The sequence below is a fragment of the Mercenaria mercenaria genome, chromosome 11, assembly GCF_021730395.1.
Source record: "Mercenaria mercenaria strain notata chromosome 11, MADL_Memer_1, whole genome shotgun sequence".
Lineage (NCBI taxonomy): Eukaryota > Metazoa > Mollusca > Bivalvia > Venerida > Veneridae > Mercenaria > Mercenaria mercenaria.
The window spans coordinates 60,150,943-60,174,526 of NC_069371.1; the positions used below are offsets into that span (position 1 = coordinate 60,150,943).

At 33.7% G+C, this 23,584-nt stretch overlaps 1 protein-coding gene across 1 annotated transcript in view; it reads left to right on the forward strand.

Annotated features, from left to right (window-relative positions):
* The window catches only part of LOC123532868 (transcription factor 15-like), a 28,638-nt gene extending 24,733 nt beyond the window's left edge, over positions 1–3,905 (forward strand). Inside the window, exon 2 of the mRNA XM_045314463.2 lies at positions 1,996–3,905. Within this exon, the coding sequence (XP_045170398.1) occupies positions 1,996–2,061 (66 nt within the window). The 3' untranslated portion in view covers positions 2,062–3,905. The remainder of the gene's footprint in view (positions 1–1,995) is intronic.
* Positions 3,906–23,584: the final 19,679 nt, after the last annotated feature.

Below are 23,584 nucleotides of genomic sequence, written 5' to 3' on the forward strand. Positions count from 1 at the left end.
CACAGATGTGCAGGCTGATCTTGGTCTGGGCAAAATCACTTTTGTTCGTTTTACAGCATGGTTTGGAATGGATTTTACTCATTATTCCTGATCCTGGTTAAGTAATGAGTTTGTTCAAAACCAGCATAGAGGGGAAATAAATGAATTCTGAATGTACATGCATTTTTTTTTTAAATATCAACTTTTGGTTCAGATTGTTGAAATATCCCGATATATATTACACGCAAAGGTAGCTTATAAATTATATTGAAATGAAAAAAAAAACTCAGCTTTCCAAGTACTTTAAACTGGAATAACTATGAAATTATAATATTCTATGAAAGACAAAAATAAAACATACATGTCTAATAGGGGACGGCCTTTTATAATGCATAAAATCAGCATCTGCGATGTATGAAATAAATTTTATTTCATATAAACCAGAAGGCCATAGACCCATGTGACAAAATACAGCATTTATAAGTATATGGTGACAGCAAACGGAAGTTAACAATATACACAGTAATCACATCAAATGTGACGTAAAGTTTATAACCAGTAATACAACTGATTGTAGCAATATAGACATTGGTCATATCAAATATGACGTCAAGTATAACGTTAGACAATTGACTGTAGTATAGAAGTGTAGAGTGAAATTTAATAAATCGCCACGGACTGATCCGAAAGAGACACTGAATTTGGAAATGACAATAATCGGTTGTGACAACTGATTGTAGCAATATAGACATTGACGTCAAGTATAACGTTAAACAATTGACTGTAGTGTAGAAGTGTAGAGTGAATTTTAATAAATCGCCACGGACTGATCCGAAAGAGACACTGAATTTGGAAATGACAATAATCGGTTGTGACAACTGATTGTAGCAATATAGACATTGACGTCAAGTATAACGTTAAACAATTGACTGTAGTGTAGAAGTGTAGAGTGAATTTTAATAAATCGCCACGGACTGATCCGAAAGAGACACTGAATTTGGAAATGACAATAATCGGTTGTGACAACTGATTGTAGCAATATAGACATTGACGTCAAGTATAACGTTAAACAATTGACTGTAGTGTAGAAGTGTAGAGTGAATTTTAATAAATCGCCACGGACTGATCCGAAAGAGACACTGAATTTGGAAATGACAATAATCGGTTGTGGTATACTCTGTACTTGTGTACCTGAATAAAAGCACTAATAATATAATAGTATCTACTACTTCCAGTACATAGTGTCTGTGTACTAACTATACTAAAATGATTATATTGATATACTTATTGCTACAATTGAAACATATGATGAAATATCTGAATACTAATACAGAAGAGCTAAACATGAAAACTTACTTCAGATAAACACTCAAACTTTCCACTACGTCGTTAACCTTGTCCGAAAACGAAAGTTGACAAGATAACAACAGTGAGACATACATCTGCTTACAAAATGCTTTGCAAATTTAATTACATTTATAAAATAACAGGAAATTCTAAAAAAACAAAACAAACATGTATCACAATCAAACTAGATCATGTATAACATCTACACACTTCACCATACGATACAATTAAATGAGATTTACTAACGATCAGGTCGATATAAATAGCCTAGAGACTGTAGCCTTTTTTTTCAACTTAACTTTACGGAATATATCTTTTTTTTCAACAAAAAAAAAAAAGTCACACAAGAGCTTTTTCTAAAGACCACTAATTTCATTTCTGAATCAAATGTTTGCAGTGTATTGAACCTGTTAATAAATACCATCTTTTGGCTCTCAGACACGCATAGTATTTACAAATTTTCTACGATTATTTCACTTTCGCAAAAATATAGTTATTTTACACTCACAAAAATTATGGTTATTTTACACTTATATAAAATTATAGCTATTTTACACAAACATAAAATTATGGTTATAATACACTAACAAAAAAATATGGTTATTTTACACTAGCGTAAAATTATGGTATTTTTACACTAACATTAAATTATGTTTTGTATATTTTCAGCTGAAACCAGAAAGTTGTATGTATAAAGACATCCGCCATGCAATGCCAATGCACGTGAGGAGATGAGAACGTTTCTGCTGACGTCAAAATCGTCGGTTCATCATCAGACATCAAAGATTCGTAACAGCGTACAACAGATGTATACAAGTTACGTAATTTAAAAGAATCATTCTTTACAATAAAAATAATTCTGGCATAAATTGCTTTAGTGATAGCCCGGAGCCCGAGTTCAGTTCTATACGACATGTACCTACCTTCAGTGTGTGACCAAAGACCCCCTTTTGCTTTTGATGTCGTGAAAAAAAAAAGAATACACACATTTTAACATAAAAAAATAATGGCATAGACCGGACTTTGGCAAAACTGAGAAAGTGAAATACACCATTATGTGTGAGGCAAGTAAAATAAAGGAATATCAAAAAGAGATTACCAAACAATTTCTACAATATTCCTATGGAGGCCTTTCGTATATACCAGTCGTGTTTTCTGTTATCACCAGTTTACCATGGTGCAGTGGAATATTTTATGGTTCCAAGAGATCATTCTTATCCGACAAAGGTTAGACATAGTCCATGGAACCATGGTAGAAAGCTGGACACATGTAGAAAAGGAAATAAATAATGGGAAATGCTAAAGAATATGAGAAGTAGATGTAAACGTAATACATGTCTATTAAACTTTCCGCGGAATATATTGAGGAATACTGTGAAATCATTAATATTCGTAGGGGACTAATTTTCATGGATTTCGTGGTTGAGTCAATCCACGAAATTTAGCCCCAACGAACAAGTTAAATTCCCATTCATTTTATGTTCAAAAGTTGAAATCAACGAATTCATATCCCCACGAAATTGCTGTTTTGATCAAAACCACGACATTTTATGCCCACGAAATTAAATAATTGTACAGTAATGGTAAACTATTATATGTTTCTAAATATTTAACTTCATATTTAACACATCTACATACGAAAAGAAAGCCTTTTCGTCATTATGATCCCTTTTCCCTGTCAGAAACATTGATGTAATAAAAAATACATATGAGCCTCGCCAAGAGAAAAACAACATAGTGCGTTTGCGACCGGTATGGATCCAGACCAGCCGACGAATCGGCGCAGTCTGACCAGGATCCATGCTGTCCACTGATGGTTTCTGTAATTGCAATAGGCTTTGAAAGCGAACAGGATGGATCCTGACCAGACTGCGCGGATGCGCAGGCTGGTCTGGATCCATGCTGGTCGCAAACGCACTATGTTGGTTTTCTCATGGCGCGGCTCCTATGTTGTGCCTTTACTTAACACACGCGTGGCAATTTCTTTAAAAAAATGAAACATTTGGCTGTCATTTATTTATTGAATCGAGTAACTTTCGATATCAAAAGCTCAACATTTTGTTTCGTGAATTTCTTCGTACGCTTGCATGAAACATGTACAAGCCATTCTTGAGAGCCATAGTAGGTTTAACTTGATTGTTTTTTGTCAAAATTGCATATTTTGTACACTTTTGTATGAGTTTCAGTATCGTGAAAATTTCGGAATTCGTTGTGAAGACGAATTATTTTCAAACTGGTGTTTTTCATGATAACTAAGATATTTTGATAGCAATTCCAATACAAATGTTCAGCACATATTTTCAAACTTTTTGTTGCCAGAAATACCGAAATTTGAAATAATTCATCACGTTTACTGAAACTTTTAATCGTAATTTCTAACTAACTAAATATATTTGTGTTTTGTTTGACTTTAAGGTAGCGGTTCAGTAATGAAAATCAGTAAATTACGTATTTTTCCGTGTGTGATTTTGGCATTTTCCGGCATTGAGCAACTAAACGTCCGAAGACTGCCGAAGTACGAAAATACGTAATCATGCGAAAATTGACAAATGAGATTACGGGCCGTTGCCTTATTTTTTTTTTTAAATAAATTTTGATAATAATATCATCTTTTAGATATCAACTTTCATGTTATTAAAACAGGCCATTGTATATCATCTGTTATTACATGATGACTCCTTACACGAGTCGCTTGTCCATAATTTGTGCTGTTGACTGGTCATTAGTTCAACCTAGATTGTTGAAAGACTGAAGTCAAAAATGAGAGCGAAAAAAACCTTTAAAAAGTTATTTCTACTGATATGTAAAAAACACATATTAAATGGTTTACCGGCCAATAGTCAAACCATTTAATAAGTGGGTTTTATAATATTATTCGTTATGTAAATCGCCAGTTTGTTCTATATGATGCGTCTATACTCAACACTAAAGTTCACAGCACTGAAGTCAAAATTTGAAGAAAAATGTTATGAAAAATTATTTCTGATGCGATGTAATAAAACGTTTACAGAATGACAATTGTCAATACAATATGCCCTCCGTCCCGCGGACTATTGGCCAGCAAACAATTTATCAAGTGAATTATAATGCAAAAATGGATTTCCTAAATGTCTCTGTAAGTATAAGGAAACGCCTTTGATATTCTACAGCTATCAAACTCCAAGGGTAGAAATAGGAACTTTTTTTTATTTTCTATAATCCCAGTTGCTTAAAATTAATCGTAAAAATATTATTTGGACTGATAAATTTCAGACATCTCTGTACAATAAAAATCCGAAAGATTGCAATTTTGACTGCTTGTATGACTGGGTCAGTACGAAACACGTGTAAAACATTAAAATTTCTAAAACAATTTTTGGGGAAAATTTTCATGGGCACCATAACATTGCAACTTCAAAAATCGAAATTTTTCTACTTCCACCTACAAAGACCTGTAGAATCTTGTATCATTTACATTTCAATTCCCGGAGAAGAAAAGGGGGTGAATTATGAAGAACTTTGGAACGGCTAGATTCATTTTACGAATGTCCAAACATTTTGCAAAGAATAAAGAGAACTGTACATTTAGGCTGCACATTTTACAAATGTTAAACGATTATTTTTCTCTATAAAGTTTAGGTTATGTACAAAACTCATTTCCTAAATTATGTGAAAACAATGTTAGGACATCTATGCCAAATGCAACATATGTGTGAGAAAAACATTTTGTGTAATACAGCTGGTTATTCCTACATGATTATTATTAAACCTAATATGAAATCAACTGTAAATTCTGCAACGGGAAATGTGGATCAAACATTCGCAAAAAAGTGACATTTTATTATTCCAGCATCACAATGTCGTATGACTTGAACTCATCTAAAATACCTTTCTCTAAGGCTATCAAGAGATAGTTCCGAAAACAACAACAACAGTGCGTGTTTTTTTATGTGTTTGTGCATTGAAATACGACTTTTTGGTGTAACTTTCAAATACACAATTATTTCATTGATACGACGTTTTAAGGTGCTTTTTTGTTATATGCAGTGGTTAAAGTGCTGAATTCTGCTAGTGTTTGTTTATACGTTTTGTTACATTTATGTTTACTTGTATTTTATGTAATATTCGAGTATACAAACATCGTTAATTTGTTCTACATACATAGTATACTCATAGACTTTTTTTTTCAAGAAATAAAATTGTTGAAAGAATCGAGTTGTTTTATCCTGCAACACATCAAAACAACACAACCCATTTTACGAAGTGAGACAAATTAGCCGTTTTCTCCACCATACAAAAATATATACTCTGTCATTCATTCGACCGTCTTAAAGCTTTCGCTGAAACATCCTAACAGCGGAAAGCCGCGTGTAATTTACTAACTCCCCTACCCTAAGTTTTTGAACCAGGTAACAAGGTACACAATAATAACATTACACACCCTGGAAAAATATCCCACGAGAATGTCGTGTTTTCATGTTGAACTTAGCATCGGAATAAGGTGCACGTCAGGTTTCAAACCGCAATGGCTCAATCATAACAGTTTCGTCGTAACTTTGTTGATTTGCAGAGGCACTGAACTGTTACACATTAAATGTATTACTTGTTTTTTTTAAGGCAGAATGCCTCATGATAAGAATGAACTGAATCAGACCGGGTTTTAGTTCAAAATGTGTCAGAAATTAAAAAAAAATGTTGTTAACAGATTTTGCAAAATATCATAATACTGGGGATTTGAATGGTATGTAAACTATGTTTATGCTGGAAAACCATCAAGGTGACCGACCAAGTGTCTGTGGTTTTACCCAAGGCGGCCGCCTATGCCTGAACTTATGTCCGAATCTGTCTCTACCATTTTAATAATATTGCAATACCTCGTATAAATGTGCATTGTATGAACAAACCCCGAAATCCTAAAATTTCTACTTCATTTCTACTTTTTTATTGGCGGTGACCAAAGCAAGTGAGTATTTTAGAAGAAAATTAAAGTGGAAAGTTTGCATTGAAGCATGAAAAATGCTTAAACACTTTTAAATTTGGCGGGGAATATTATTAGAAATATACAGCTTTTGCTTTCTTTTAAGTTGTTACTGCCAAAACATAGCTATCACTTCTTCAGCGTCTTGCTACAGTAAAATGTTGTGTTTGTTCATTATAGTGCCGTCCCTACTGAAAGGGCCAGTCATGCTTGGGTTATGAGACACCAACATGCATTGAACAACATGACTTCCCGATTCCTATATTTCTATTGCAAAGCATCATACAAGAAACTGCGGCAATATTTAGCCATAATTGATTAGGCTAGTTTCAATCACTGGAATGTGAAGGGATACAAATATTCTTCTTATTGAATGTAAATAAATACCTGATTTGCTTCCCTTGGATGTCACACGGCACATTCAAACAACTTACAAGAAATATCCTATATTTTGGACAATCGTAACATGTCTTCTTTTTACTCTTTTGCGGTTCAGTATATACTATAAATGTGAAGCATTCGTCTGAAATCTTCATGCTCCTACAGCACGTTAGATAAAATGATGGCGTCCATAAAAAGGCCGGACATCAGAGATGTGGTCTCTTCAAATATGTAAAGTGAACTTACTCGGAATACGGTAATCGTACACCTTGGAATAAGGCAATATTGAGTACGTTCTGACTGGTCAGTAAACAGGCCAAAAAATGTTATTTTTTCCATTATACTGCATTTAGGACCAACAATGCTGTTGTACAATTTTCTTTCGGGGAAACATAACATTTGCATCTGAATTTTCATTTTGACCTGTTTAAGTCTCTGGCAAAAAGGTATATTTATATACGTACTTGATTGTTTTTTTTATTATTATTTCTTTTTTTTTTGGGGGGGGGGGGGGGGGGACTTTGGCGTAAGATTTATATGGGTAGAGAAAAGACTACCGCTTCGTACCGTTGCTAGCTTTCTGTGTTTATATATTCAGGCCCATCATACAGTTAAATCTGAGTAAATAAAAATTATATTTACTAGTATTAATTTCGTATTATAAAATCATGACTGATTTGTTCACTCAGACTTACTAACGGAATGACAATAACAAAATCAATCGAACACATTTATAATTTTATTCAACAAAGATTCGAACACCATTTCTCCCGTCTTTTATTCAAGTTACTTTTTTGTCATACTGATCATATAAAACAAATATATACATGTATAAGACTCATTATGTATATAGTGTGAAACAACGAGAAACGCGCTTAGCAGAAAACTTTTTAAAGCATTTTCCTAAAAACTGGAACAGAGCTCCGTCGGAATCGTGACTTCAAGACGATCAGAAACATTTATACAATTTTAAGCAATCTAAATGCTTCATATTTTTCGAATTTGAATAAGCTTTTGGGGCGTGTCTATTCAAAGTATAGACTATATTGATAAGATTATAATTCGTGTATGATTTAAAGGCCAACAAAACATTTTTTTTTCTACTGATGTTTATCAAGTAATAAATACTTACATTATGCAGGCGCAAAAAAGACTATTCTACAAATTATACGAAGCAATAACGTTCATTTCTTTAAAATGACATTTGCATTATCGCCCGAAAGAAATGCTAGCAACGCTTTTGAAAAAAAAGGTTTGAAAATTGAATATTAATATCCCCAGTCAAAGCTTCTATTAATCATTTTAAAGAACATCTTATTTCAAGGTCTGAAAAACTCTTCAAGCTTTACCCTCAGTTCTTTTTCTATAACTGGATGAGGAATTCCTTTGTTAGAACCCATACAATTTATATTACCATCATGCGGCGAGAAACAATATTTATGTTTGGTTGCATTGTAAATGAATTTGTCTTCCGTAAAGAAACGTTCCACTCCAACAAAATCCTCCAATTTGTTTAACTCCTCCGCAGGATTTTGCACAAAATTTAAACCGTCTAATATTAAAATCTGATTAAGACTAAAATTGTCTAACCATGCTTTCATGTGTTTTTGATAATTCGAACCAGAAATAAGTGCGGAATATTTGTCAATTTCTTTATTAATTCCCGTAGTAACTGCGTCTTCAAATGACGAATCTCCAATTCTATATCTAGCCTGATATTTCCACATAACAAATTGTGACAACGCTCTTGCAATAGGTTCCCTAATCATCAGTACTATTTTCACTGAAGGGTCAAATTGTCGAATTCTTTCGGCAACTCCCGGCGTAAAGAAATACTCAGTTGACTTTGAAATGGTGATTTGATGAGGGTAGCTGCATGGCATTAGGTTTCTGTACCAGTCGAGTGACCTTTTCGTATAATATTTATTGAAATATTGCGTGTCATAAGGATCGTCTACTCTTGAGGCTATCAATGGATGAAACTTAAGAAAAGTCATAAGAGCCGAAGTGCCCCCTTTTGTCAAACCAATTAAAATTGCCTTTGGAAATTGTTTCTTCATGCATTGTTTCTCACCGTCATTTTTAACCTTCCCTGTGTAGAAATCTGTTTGTGTTTTATTTCCCATATACGGTTTGCCAGTACAGTTGCATGTCCTTGCTGCTTGCAAATCAGCACGACGACCACGTCGCACTAATTTTTCTCGGATGATTGCACTTGCATTTTCCGTGTACGTGCTTTTAATTTGTCGCCTTTGAGGACCTGAAGGCACTTTTTATGTCCATGTTCAATACTGTGTTGTTCGCCTTGGATCTGACGGCATGTGTGAGTTTGACAGCCGTTGTAGAACTTGCGGGATATATTGAGTAGCTTCCAATTGCATTAAATAGTTTCAACGTAAAAATGAGATTAATCAGACAAAGAAAAAATACTAGAAGTCGTTTTCTTTGTATATGGGCCAGAAAATCATTCATAATTGTAAGTGTTTCTTGTAGACCAAATGAAATTTATTTTTATGTCCTTTTTGTTGTTCAAAGTACGTGCAATTTAGGATTTATAAATGTCTGTTGATATCTGAAATTATCATAATTTCTTTTAAATTAATTGGTTATCCTGTAGTTCCATGTGTAACAGATTTGAGTGTCAAATGCAGTAGCTACTCTCTTTCACTGGTTGCTCAATGTATTTTTTAAGGTTTCTTCGAGGTGGTGTTTCGCAGATGTCTTAGGTATAGTCTGAAGTCACTCGTATATTGGATCTTGCCGCGTCATGTGATGTGACTTTCCGACAGTTTCCATGTAATATATTGCAGAAAGTGGTTACATGAAAATCATGCTAGTGCCTTTGCGCTGTAATGAAAATATAAAATATCTATAGTGTCCGTTCAAGTGAATGAATAACAAAGATTTATTATGTACCTAGGAATTGACATACTACCTGCATTTATCTAATAAATACGAATCTCCGTATTCAACTCCGACCGGAAACGGAAAAAATACTGAATTGTGGGACTACGTGTTTTGTTCCATGCGTCAAAAGGTTAACCATTTCAAACAAGTTTCCAACCTAATTTGTCTTAATATAACTTATAGTCCATTTTGGTTGATACAACAGTCGAAATAGGTATATGTATACGATAAAAGAGCTATTAAAGCAGAAGAAGTCATTTGGCTCTAGTGAATTTTGCCAGATCGGATCACACTCGGCACGATCGCTTCGTGGGATTTAGATCTGGCAAAATCCACTCAAGCCGAACACAACTTTGCAAATCAAGGTACTGTTATAATAACCCCTTTTAAACTTAACAAACCCTCTACTGCAACACTTGATTTTGTTTTGAAATCTCAATAAAATTACTGAAAAGTACGCTTTTGAAATTTTATTCACTTTTAGAAGCATAAGCTGTTTACAAAAATATCGAATTTTCAGTAACACGGATCAGTGCTACTGTACATATTTATTCAATTAACTTCATAATCCTATAGTTTTAAAATGTCACACAAATATACAAGTACAAAATGTCACTGAAAAACACAAATGTCACAAACACACAGATATAATAAAGGAATTTATGTTCTTTGAGAAATCATTACCAACTTTAGTAACATCTCTAAACCGATAAAGCGCGACAGCTTTATTTATCATAAAAGTCAACGAACCAATAAGGCCTAAGACCACAGTTATTTTTACTATATGTTCTATATAGGCACTGGACACTATAGGAATTTTGCATGCATTCCAACCCCCATAAAATACCTGAACTCAACAGAACTATTCAAGAGAAAAAATTGGGTTGACCGGCTCTTTTTTCCACCATTTTGAACCAAATCACATGCTTATGAAGAATACTCCCCGCATAATGGCGGATACAAATAGTTCCATGTTGAACAATTTTCCTCTTTGGCGATCTTATCAGTACATCTACGGCACATATTCTGATAAGCCACCAGACAGCGCAACTGATAAATCCTATTCCTAAACTTACATTGATTTATATAGGAAAATGATACATTTACCATAGAAAATGTCATAAATTACACATTTCTATTTATTCTATTATACCATCCCTGATATTTCCTTAAAAAACAATTCAACAGCTTTACGATAGTATATTTTTCTTCAAAATAAGTCAATATTTGGTTGCTTCTAAATTCGTTTGAAAAAAGTCTTTCAAATTCAATATACTCCCTATATATATTTGGCAGAATTACACGATAACCCTGTTTTTACTGTTTATTTTTGATGGAAATATTAAAGTTAAATTTCCATCCCTGATATATTTGGAAAGTTCCCGCCATGCACATTCTAGACATATATTTTATTATAAAATAAGTTATTTCTTTCTTGCTTCTAAATTAGTTTAAAAACAGAGTTTCAACGCTTTCTGTATATTGATAAAAACGTGCTAAGTTATACGATAAGACAGAGCCGTATCGGAATGGGAATACATGATTTTTAGGTGCTTTCCGTCTGACAAATGTTCTTTTAAAAGTTTTTTTTCTTTTTAAAGTTTTCGTGGCATTTTCCTTTGAAAATACTGAGATATGTTTTTAAAAATTCGAAAATAAAAGTGAAAGCAGCTCTGTAGTTGCATTACAGTAATAACCAAAATAATAATACAATATATTTATTATGACTTATTTTGACAAAATGACTGGGTGTTTCAGTAAATTAGTTTATTTAAACTTTATTTAATTAATTTATTTATTAAATTTAAATTTAAAGTGTCATTTTGGTCAGGTAGCATCCTGTTTCTTCTATACATGTATATATCATCGTGGCACGGGACAGAGTATTGTATTGACAAAATATTAGCATTATAAATTTTATGGTCATATACCTTGAATCAGAGTACGAAGAAATTAAATTATGTTAATTATATTCTAAAGGGACACGTATGTTGCCATCCGAATCACGGCATGTATGAATGAAAGGTATAACATCGTGACACGTGCCGATGTATGACATAGTATTTGAACTTAAAATGCGTGATTTATGTCAAAGTAGCGGATTGAATCAGTGAATTGGAATTCAAAGAAAATTGACAAGATATTGGCTATGATTTGTAGGTGTTTTTTATATGCACCTTGTAAAATGGTCAAATAATTAAACGGAATAACCAATTGTAAAAAAAATCTAGCAAAGAAAGAGTTGAAATTCCTACATTTTTCGAAATCTAAATGGCTATAATTTTTGACAATTTAGTCTAAACTTAAATGCCTTTCAAAGAATTAACATGAGATTACAAAATTGATAACAGTTTTCTAGTGCGTGCCGTTTTACGCCAAAAAGATGTTTATCTCTTAATTAGATGTAATTAACAGTGGACAGATGCACATGTGTTTCATAATGAATGGAGAATCGACAACTAATAATTACCACCTGTGTTCATTTGGGCCAACATTTTAGCTTTTATTATTTTTTTTTCATGTTTTACCCTTTACCAAAAATAATAAGTAACAAGGAAAGAAAATAATTCTCAAATTAAACTATATAATATAATTACGTATTGTCCGTAAGTATTGACCTGGCACTCATGAATATTCCGTATGTTTTCGTAAATAAATTTTCGGTGTCCGAACCTAAACAACGGTATAACTATTGAAATGCCAATTATATACCATCATGTATCATGCGGACAAAGCGTTTTACCATTAACCGCAGGGTAGTGTGTTCGAGTCATTTGTCTGACAATTTTTTTGTATATTTTTTTTTTCTGTAAAAGACAGAAAACGTGTCACACTTCTCATGATTTATCAGCGAAAAACTCTACTATGTTGACCATTCTTCTACGTACTTAAAACCGTTCTACAAAGTGTCGTTTAAAATCTTCAGGACCGGGCAAACATTCATAAAATAATATAACTATAGATACAAATACAAGCACAAGGAATTATATTTTATATTTCATCGTAAAAAGCAGTTAAAACAGCAAATTCTGATGTGTGTCCATAACATAAAGTTTGTTAGTAATTAAGTTTTAAAGCAATTTGAAAAAGAAAATGAAAAGCCCGCCAGTAAAATGACCACGGAAGAAGTTAAAACAAGACTGAAATCACTAGGAATCACCCTAGTACAAAAGTTACTCCGCAAAGCTACTGATGCTTATTGATAAGTGTGTGTTAAGATGATGCAAAGATAAGGACTCTGAAAATAAGGGGAATGGTGTTGGAGATGATAAACAGATGTGCAGGTATTGTATATAATGTACCTAATTCAATATTATCAAATTTCATAAGAACTCTATGTTTTATCATAGCTGCATGCGTACATTTAAAACGGAGTATAGCCATTCATCTGTACATCATACACATGTATACTTTGATTTGTTTGAATACCAATACATGATATTATTAAAAGATGTGCAATGAAGTTATTGAATAGATTTGGTAAACTTGATAGATGTATCCGCTTGTCATTCAGTCTGAAGAATACATCAATTATTCAAAAAAAAAAATATGATTTCTGATCTGATAATAAATACTATCACAAAACATATCACTATCTTGTATTGAAATGTTTTCCTCTCGTACAGTTTAAATACTTTTGTTGGATTAAAATTTCAGATCAGAAATCTATAAATCTATAAAACAATAAATTTCTAATGAAACACTTGCGTATTAGGTGCGAAAAAGTATCCATTGTTTCGTGCAAAGCACAGAAAATAAATTGCTAAAATATTTTGTTTAAAGAAAAACATCAGTCACAACATTCACATTCCGAATAAAGAATGCTATTCATTTATATTAATTGAATGTATATAGACAATCAAGCATGTAAGAGATGATGTCTTGTTACTTGATCACTGTTTGAGATAAGAGTTGTCAAAGCGCTAAGGGGAGAAAACGCTAACAGCGAAACTGACTTAATCGTAGTATTTGCACACTTCCTTCCCCTGATAAGTGAGGAAAATTTCTCAGTATGTCAGCTTTTTTGCTCTGTAGAGCTATTTCCCTTATTTTCTTTGCAATTGTTTTGCTAAAATCACATGACAGATCTATGCTTGACATGTAGGTAGCATTTTCATAATGGAATAACAACAAGACAAAATTTTTTCATGGAAACTTAGATCATACACCACCAGTGTAATTTGGGGTATCATTTTTTAGCTGATTTTGCAGTTTGTGTGTTTGACTGAAATTATTTTTCTTGCATCAAACATGACCCCCACTTTTCTTTTGATTTTTATTGAGCATTGACAATACTCTTCAGGAAAATGTAGGTTACAGACATTTAAAATGGGTCCTGATGTGTAGTAGGTACATGTACAATTTGACAGAATGAGAATGTCAGAATATGCATAACATGACTTTTTGATAGGGCCTGTTTTGCCCGTTTGCGGCCATCTAGAGGTTATAACACACTAAATAGTTGTTGTTCTTTATTCTATATAAAATTGATCCTTGGAGTGACTGTAACTTATTTAGAACAGGGTTAACAACTCATGTGCATGTGCGTATTCGTTTGTACTGCTAGGCGCTTTGCCGTAATTGGTCTGGTAAATTGTGGTGGTGATTTAGTTCGTATAAATTCTCTCTACTATATATATACATGTATATATATATTTGTGATCACTTTGCTACAAACCTCGGAGTAGGTCTGTTGAAACAGACATGATCCCCCTGTTTCTTTTGTTGAATGTGCAGGTTAGTGCAGTCACTTGCTTGGATGGTTAATCATTGCGTGGCACATGATGCCTGATCCAAATCTAGCAACCGAATCCGTTTTACAAATAATACAATCAGGGATAAAAATATATTAATACATCAAATACAAATATTAATTTTGCAGACACAATTTCAGTGTTATAATAATGTATTCTCTTGCACTTGCGTTGGATTCATATTTTTGTTTCCTTTGAATACATTATCATTATGTTGAGAATTCGTTGAGCATCTTGGCCACGGATTTTCGGTAGCTGAACTTGCATAGCACAATGCATTCTCCTTGTTCATTGTCTAGTGCATGTGTGCTTATCATATTTAGAGCTTCAAAATCATAGCGTTGTCTATTTTGTTGCTATGCAGTTTGGCTAGAAATCTATCCTTTCATGCTTCATTTCATTATATTCTATCTTATACAATATGCCATGATATTTCATTAATTTTCTATAATAAAAATCACGGCATTATCCCATCCAATCAGCATTTGTTATTAGAAGCGACAGGCCGCCCTAACTGATACCAACATGCCTTTCAGAGTGCGGGCGAGTCTGTCGCTTCTTATATTCATATCCTACTGATAAAATAATGTCGCACAGATACACAAAATGTCTTAGTTATATACATATACGAAAGGAAATCAAGAGCACCGCGCCTGTGGGTGCCAACGCTCGTCTGTATAGAATAGTCCTTGGCATAAGGCAGTGTGCAGTAAAACGATGGTTCTTAGCCTTCTTGATGAAAATAATATATAACGTTTTAGGCTATAGTAGTCAAGAAAAATGGACATGGGACAAAATAACCAAGAAATACGAATTTTCTAAGTTTAAAAGGGCAAATGAATAAAACCTGATTGAATTAAAGAGAGAGTTATGGTTCTTGACCTACTTTCTAATTTACGATAATAAAAAGATATAATAAAGCTCTTACATGCCAAAGGAAAGAGTGCCAATTTTGAAAGAAAAACAATTACCAATCGATTCCATTTTTAAAGTGAAAACGGGCCATAATCCTGACAAAATACAGGCGAAAAGTAAGATTCTTGGATAACATACTCAACTTATGATAATAAACAAGTTTGCAAAGTTTCTAAGCTACTGTTTCTAGAGTATTCGAGGATTACCACAATAAGACCGCTTCCACTTTTGTCTGCATCAGTGTAAACAGGAATTTATATATGGGCCAATTCGTTTCACTCAATCCGGGATACCACGTTTATCGTTGTATCACTGCGACAGAACGAAATAATGAAATGGCACAAAAACAAACGCCATAATCTGTTGAAAAGATTTTCCTGAGTGAATTAACTTTATATCAATGATTATTGAAAACGGTCTAAACTTTGGCTTTGAATTATTCAGAATTATAATCAATTGCGTGGCGACTGTTAAAAACTTCATCCTGATCATGTGACATGTATGTTTAAGAAAGGCACGTGACGTGTACAAACAAGAAAACAAAATACCGAATTGTATGCCGAAATTATCTTGAAAATAAAATATGAAAACACTTTACGTGATAAACTTTAAAGTGGTCATAAAATAGTCTTATGACAGAGGAAAAAAATTCTCGCAAATTTTAGAATAAACGAACGCTCCGACGCACGCCTGCCAGCTCAACCTTCTGTAACAAATTTCTAATCTGGTATGATTTTCTAATGTGACCTGTTCCAAATAAGTCACCGCTTTTTTCCTGTGATATATTTCGACCTTTACGAGTATTTTTAAACCTTAACTTTCCAATTGTTCTTCCCAATTTATATCGTGAAAATATTATTTGCCGCTCAGCCTATCTCGCATGACCGGCGCAGAGGTATGCCGGATAGGCCCGGGAAGCCTGACGAAACGGCGTAGGCTGCAATTGTAATATCTTTGATCCCACAAGGATGGTTTACACAATTATTTAGAACTTAATATGCCTTTATGCACGGCGTTAAACGTACTTATCACTTAAGATAGTATTTCAATTTATTATGCAGCATTAGAATTCCTTGAAAGTTTGAGGAGATAATACTTGTGGTCAAATTACTGGGTAAGTGTGTCATTAGTTAAGAAATAATAAATCTGTTCCTAGATTCTATATTTTATCAGTTAATAAAATATGGGCAGGAGTTTGGATGCGTAATAATTAAATCACGAGTGCGTAGCACGAGTGATTTAATTATTCGCATCCAAACGACTGCCCATGTTTTATTAATTGATAAAATATTGGAACATATTTATTATTTCGATTCTAACAACGCAAATAATTCGCATTTTACAGTACTACATTTTCAGCGTAATACGTCATTCGGGTCATATGCTGTTACAATTCACCCCCTATGGTTAGAAAGTGTTGCATAGCCAATGGAACGTATAGATATTTGTTTCTTTTTTATCAGAATTTTGAGAAGTATTCATAAATTAGTAATCTAACAGCTCGCAAACTAATTATGAACAGAATCATCAAATTAAGGAGGTAGGTTACCTTCATATTTGTATGTGCGCATGTCCAACCGGAAGCTAACGTGACGATTTACGACGACGTTTACGACAAATTAAATGTGTTTGTATATTCATTCTTCTGAAAACAAATCCTGAACCTGTCTCCGATCTGATACTTTATGGTTTAATAATGCAGAAATAATGAATCAGTTGCCGCAGAAACGCTTCAAAACAATGTTGCCTTAATATGACGTCATTGACGTCATGACGTTACGTGTCAGTTACCGCGCAAAATTAATAGATTTTATCTTGAAAGTACGTAATTCTGTGCATTTTCTTTATTTTAACTATCTTCAAATAACAAAAATTTGCTGAAATATTTGTTATGAATCTTTTGCTCTGAATAATCATCAACATTTTGCTTCTTTTATGTAGTTATATTGAAACGTTATGCGGATTGTAAGAAAATGGATGATGGTAACCAATGTTATTTGGAATATAGTTGGATGAAAGGTTACTTGTAACGGCCATTTTCAAATAAAAAATCTAGCAGTTTGATTTGTAATACTTATTTTTCAGGTTCCGTTGATAATTTGTTACTTATATACTGAAACTAAGATCTAAAATTGTTCAAATTTCAGTAGAAAAATGTGGTTCCTTGAATTTAATTGATGTTACCATGGAAACGAAGCCCGTGACCTATGTATCTAAATGTAAAATTCAAAAGCGTTGACACTGGTCTATTTAAGAAACACAGCTTCGGCTTTTTATTTTCATTTCAACAATATCCGTGAGAATAATAGCAGCATGCTGAACGATTTTTCCATGAAAAATGCGAGACGAGGGGTACTGCCGTATGTATTCTAACCTGTGAAATTTGTTTGAATCAATGCAAATAACAAGAAAATATAACTTACGTTAGAAATAATATGTTTTAAAGCTACATTAACTAGAATGATAATCTTATTCAATAATTATTTATAAGAAATTACGACAAAAGGCAAGATATAAGCTATTTTAAACATCTCTGTTGCCATGGTTACTGTAAACTTTAAGAAAAATAGGGTACCATGTAAAGTGCTTGGTATTTTGCTTATAATATTTCCCAAATATTCTATGTTGGTCATTAACAGAATGAGCCGTAGAAAACCCCTATTTTTTTACATAGTTGTTTAAAAATGAGAGAAAATGCGTTACCATGGAAACACGAGCCCCGCGACATATACATTTAAAGCTTATATTAGAAAGCGTACGTGCATATTAGTAAAATTATCAATTATGCAGACTTCTACGGATATCAATGAAACTAAAATACATTGAAAAGTATTAAATATCCGTATTTTCCTTCTTCTTTCAATATGAAATACCTTTAGAGGGTCATGTTCTTCAAACCTGGATAAAAATTGAATTTGAAGGGACAGAGACAAACGAAATTGAGATTGTAGCAGGTAAAACTTCATATTACACGAAATACAAACAAACGCTGCGGTTCAACTAATTTGAATTTACCCTTGTAACAAGGTAACCTACCTCCTTAAGCGAGTTGACCCTTTGTTACGAGTGACGAGCTTAACTTTTATATGACGTCACATCATTATGACGTCATACTTTATGTCATACATTTATGACGTCACCGCTGAATCATAATTAAGCTAACTGAATTCACTGGTAGAGATCAGAACGTGTTTTACGGACCTACACATAACTCAGTATGACTTTTTATTATATTAATATTTTTGAAATTCTGTTTTCAACCCACTTACAAACTTCTTTACCTAGCTTTTACTGGCTACAATAACAACAAAAAGGACAAGTAACTCTAACGTGAGGTCAAAATTATCTCCCCTCGTGCACCTGTCTGCCAAGGCAAATTAACTTGCGCAGATGTTTTGGAAAGTAGCTTATTTGCATAAATTATGCGCAGAAACAAGTTCCACGTGACATATTTATTCTTTATTCTCCTAAAAGAAACTGCATGAAAATTGATCCAGCTGAAGCTTTGCAAGGTGGAAAATAGCCAGGACATGTTTCGGGCGGTTGAGAGAAGCCTCAACTTCCGAGTCGCGGGTAGTGATTATTCGAATTTTGTCCATAAATGTCAAAATTTTTCTGGAATCTTGGGAGAATTCCGCGCGTATTAATATACGGTTGCTATGGGGGACATGATCTTCTATTCTGGGAACAAGACCGATTTCTAAACCGAAAGTAAATGTTGAAGAACAGCCGACGAAATTTACGAAATCCAAACAAACAACAAATCAAGGGTTCGATATATTCTGTTGTTCTTAAAGACGTGAATGTCAATTAATACAGGTAATATTGTGGTATGACTATGTATATTTAATCGAGAAAATGCACTACATGTGAATATTAAGGCATTTTCCCCCCTAGCAACCACGTTTTAAACGAGAGCGGGACTTAACGCCAGATGTTCAATACGCCTGCGCGCGCACTGACTTCCGCCGGCTCGAAAGTATGCAAGAGCGTATAGTAAATGTTTGTTTGTGCAACCGTTTGGCCCTGAAATAATTCGTATGTAATGGAACTGAAGTAGAATCTCTTATGTTACAATCATAGGGGGGTGAAATGTAACAGCCAACCATGTTTTATCGTAGATTCATGTATAGGCGATTTTGCTATATGTTTATATAGCAATTGCTGCGTATCATGTTAGAATTAGCAATAAATGTCAGTCATCCAACTGTTCCTCTGGACTAACAAAGTCGGCCTTTAAGGTATACAGAAATACATTAAAAGTACAGCATATGGTAAGCTACTGAATATACTTTTATTTCTTTTCAATATGAGTACGACCATCATATGGCGAAATTAATATTGTGAAAATTGCAATGGCGGAAAATGCTTCTTTTTTATTGTTGGTTTAATAAGATTTCGTATTAATACAAAAAGCAATTATGAATCAACTTTTCAAATGTTAAAATACAAGAAACGTTTTCAATGCAACTTTTTAAAAATAAAACGGCCGTAGCTCACATAGTTCGTATTGATTATTCCCTGTAATGTATGACAAAATAATTGATTTAGATAGCTCGAAACAGCTGTTGTGAGAAATAGTTCTAAAAGGAAAGTAAGTCGTTCGATTGATTTGATTGATTTCAATATTACAGTACCTATTTCTTGAATATGGTATGCAAGAAAAATATTCTATCTCTGGTTTTAGGTGCAGATGAGAATATCCAGCTCGCGGGTCGTAACTGTTTACGTGATAAATCGGTAGTAGCCTCATTACCGCATTTTCATACCTCTTCATTTTTTAGACAAGGGTCTATATTTTTCTGAAAGACCTCTCTGAACATAAGAATATTCTCGTGCAGAGGTCTAGCTGTTCTGTTAACATTCGCCGTGTACATTCACAATTTCTACAGGGATTGACATGTCTTTTTCTCGGTCCTAGTTTTTGTATTTTACGCCAGAACTCGGTAGGGTTGGTTGTTGACATATCCTCTATATCAACGGCTTGCATATATCTATACGACCGTTCTGATTGTTTACATACTCAGATCGCAATCTATTCCGCGAACGGTTGTTGTCAACGCATTTCTAGTTCATCTAGCTCCTCGTTCCAGTACGGTTTTCTGTTTTTATACATTTTACTTGTCCTTTTAGTTGTGCTGTACACAGGTATTTTACGTAACATTTCGTCATGTATATTGTCACAGAGAATTCCATAAATTGAGTCAATATCTGTTTGTGTTTCCCTAGCACTTTCAATTCTAGAGATAATATTCAAGATTGCAGTCTTCGATAGTTCACTGTTCATAAAATCCGCCGGTATTTGTTTGAGCTTAAATCTCACATCATTCTGCTTGGGGACATTTGCATCATTATTATAGTCCGTTTTTATTGATTACCCTAAGTTAAATTCAGCCAGTAGAACAGAATGATCCGGCAGTCTAGACCGTTCGTTGACAAATTTTCATGGAAGGTTTAAATTTGTTTTAGGTGGAAGGGGTGTGTGTGTGGTGTGGGGGGGGGGGGGGGGGGGGGGGTCCGGAGGGTACAAAACTTCAAATGTTGATAATAAATACTGATGGGAAAAAAATCGGGTGGGGTGTATGATCGGGATGGTGGGGTTGACTGGGTGGAGTAGTTAGTTTGTTATGTACAAATATGTGGCTTTTAAAACAGTTAAAGGGCAATTACTCTGGAGTTACTAAAATGTGTTATGAAGCAGAAATTGCCAAATTTATAACATCCTATATAGTTAACACTAGCACCTTCTAAGGGCCATAACAACCTGACGGGCCCCATTCCCTGTAGTGGGGAGCATGTATAATATGAAGTTTTATTTAAATATTCCAAACCACTTCCTAGATATTGCTCCGTTCGGACGGATTTGTATGAACTTTGTCAAATTATATCAAGTTTCTTCATGGACGCTTTCAGTAAATGGTTTTTAAAACAGTTTTGACAATGTCTTTTGGTGTTTTGTGACAAAAATGCGCATAATTTTCTCTACAAAAATGAAAGTAATTTTTACTTTTCTGAGGTTGCATGTTGTCTACCGATATCGAAGTACTGTAAGGCAGACGATTATTATTCTGCATAACCTTTCAGGTAATATTTCATAACATACCTTCCCGGTCTTATATGTACACTTTTTCCACTTTCTACACCTATATAAACTAAAATACGATAGCGATTACCACGCCATAACTTTACGAATAAACGTAATTCTAAAAGTAACATTAATTCCTTACATGTATGTATTCTGTGTCAGGAAAACCTTTCTGTCTTCAAATTCATTATATAGATCAAATGCCTCGTCAGAATCGTAGCTGCTGGACATTTTGAGAAGAAATGGCGGTATGTAAGTCGGATATCGACCTCGTACATCGGTCTTTCTCTGTATGAAAGACCTGTGCACGGGCTTCTCGGTGTTCACAAGAAGCCCGTGCACAGGTCTTTCATACAGAGAAAGACCGATGTACGAGGTCGATATCCTATACAAACAGTTACCCTCGAGGCCGGAAATGCCCATCTACACCTACAACTAGGGAAAGAATTTTATAGTCACGTCAAAATCAAGACGAGTGTGAATTCAGAAGATCAGAATATATATAACTGCTATACGAAAGAAAAGTTACTTACAATATATTTCACTCGATTATTTTTCCCAAACACTCCATTAAATCCCTATGTCCATTTGCCAAGTGTCCAATCTTCTTTTCTATCATCAAACTTTTAGTGAGAGTTTTATAATTTCTAACTATTAAAACGTTCCATTGTTATGGCATATCTGGCGGTGACCCAAGTCCAGTTAAGCCGAGTCATTAGATAGATAGATCGATAAATCGTTTATTACAGTGACATTTGTACGGCATAGCAAATAGAACAATATCATACAAATGAAATATAGTACAACCGGCCCGATGGGTCTATAAGTCACTTTTTACAAAACAATAGAAATTGCTGATATGAAAAGCAATGTATGGACATTTTGAATGATTACAGGAAACAAATATAATGTAGTTACATAATATTTGAAAGTTGATTTGAATTAACGATGGGTTAATGACCTTCTCCTAGCAAATGCACATAACAGATATTTAGCTGTTCTCCTCGGAAAGTCCAACAATAGAGTTTTCACAAGTTCGTCTTCTGACTGTAAGTTTAAATGTGATACAGTATCATCATAAAGTCTCTGTCTTAGATCTTTGTACATATGAGCCGTGCCATCGGAAAACCAACATAGTGGGTTTGCGACCAGCATGGATCCAGACCAGCCTGCGCATCCGCGCAGTCTGGTCAGGATCCATGCTGTTCGCTAACAGGTTCTCTAATTGCAATAGGCTTTGAAAGCGAACAGCATGGATCCTGACCAGACTGCGCGGATGCGCAGGCTGGTCTGGATCCATGCTGGTCGCAAACCCACTATGTTGGTTTTCTCGTGGCACAGCTCATATCACAGTTCAATTCAATTCAAATTCAAATATTTTATTATAGTTTCATCACATTACATTTACATTATAATTTACAAATATCGAAATATCACAAGAACATGTATGTGACCAGTCATAAATGATTTATAAGAGACTATACATATGGCAATTTGTACATTATGACAATAAAACAAAACACTACCATAAAAGACCTTATCATCACTAAAAACCAATGATATACCAGAAAGTCATATCAATGAATCTTAAAATGTTTCTATGATGTTCTTAAAACAACACTATGTCTAACAAGAGCCGTCCATAGGACAGCACTCTCCAACCTTAGTCAGTGTTTGACTTTGAATTAGAGCCCTGTCAATAAAACTTCATAAAACCCTAACAGATAAAAGGATTCTAAATTAAAAAGGGGTATAACCCTTGTCAAAATTCAAGTCTAAGTTAACTATTTCAAGCTTCAAGTTAAAATCTTTGATATTAACAGAAATATTGACTTATAAAAAAAAAAAAAAAAAAAAAAAAAAAAACTATAACCATAAATTCTAAGTTAAAAGGGGCATATATATTCCGTCAAATTTCAATCAGAGTTATAGGGATTTTGAAGTAACTGAGACATTAACAAAAAAAATGTTAAGCTTAAATTATAGTAGATCTTACTTTTTTTTTTTGACATGAAACATTTTCTGATTTCATACATCAATAATGTATTTGGCAACTTCTATGCATTGCTATAAATTCTTTCCGCAATAATACGGGTATAATCGGGGATAAATATTTATTGACAGATATGATTATATGCAACAGCGGCTACTAATAAATTTTTAAAAATTAATTCTTATGATTATCGTATGCAGAAATATGCCACCATACAAAACATGAAAATGAACAGATGCGTATAACAGAAAACTTAAGTATTATGA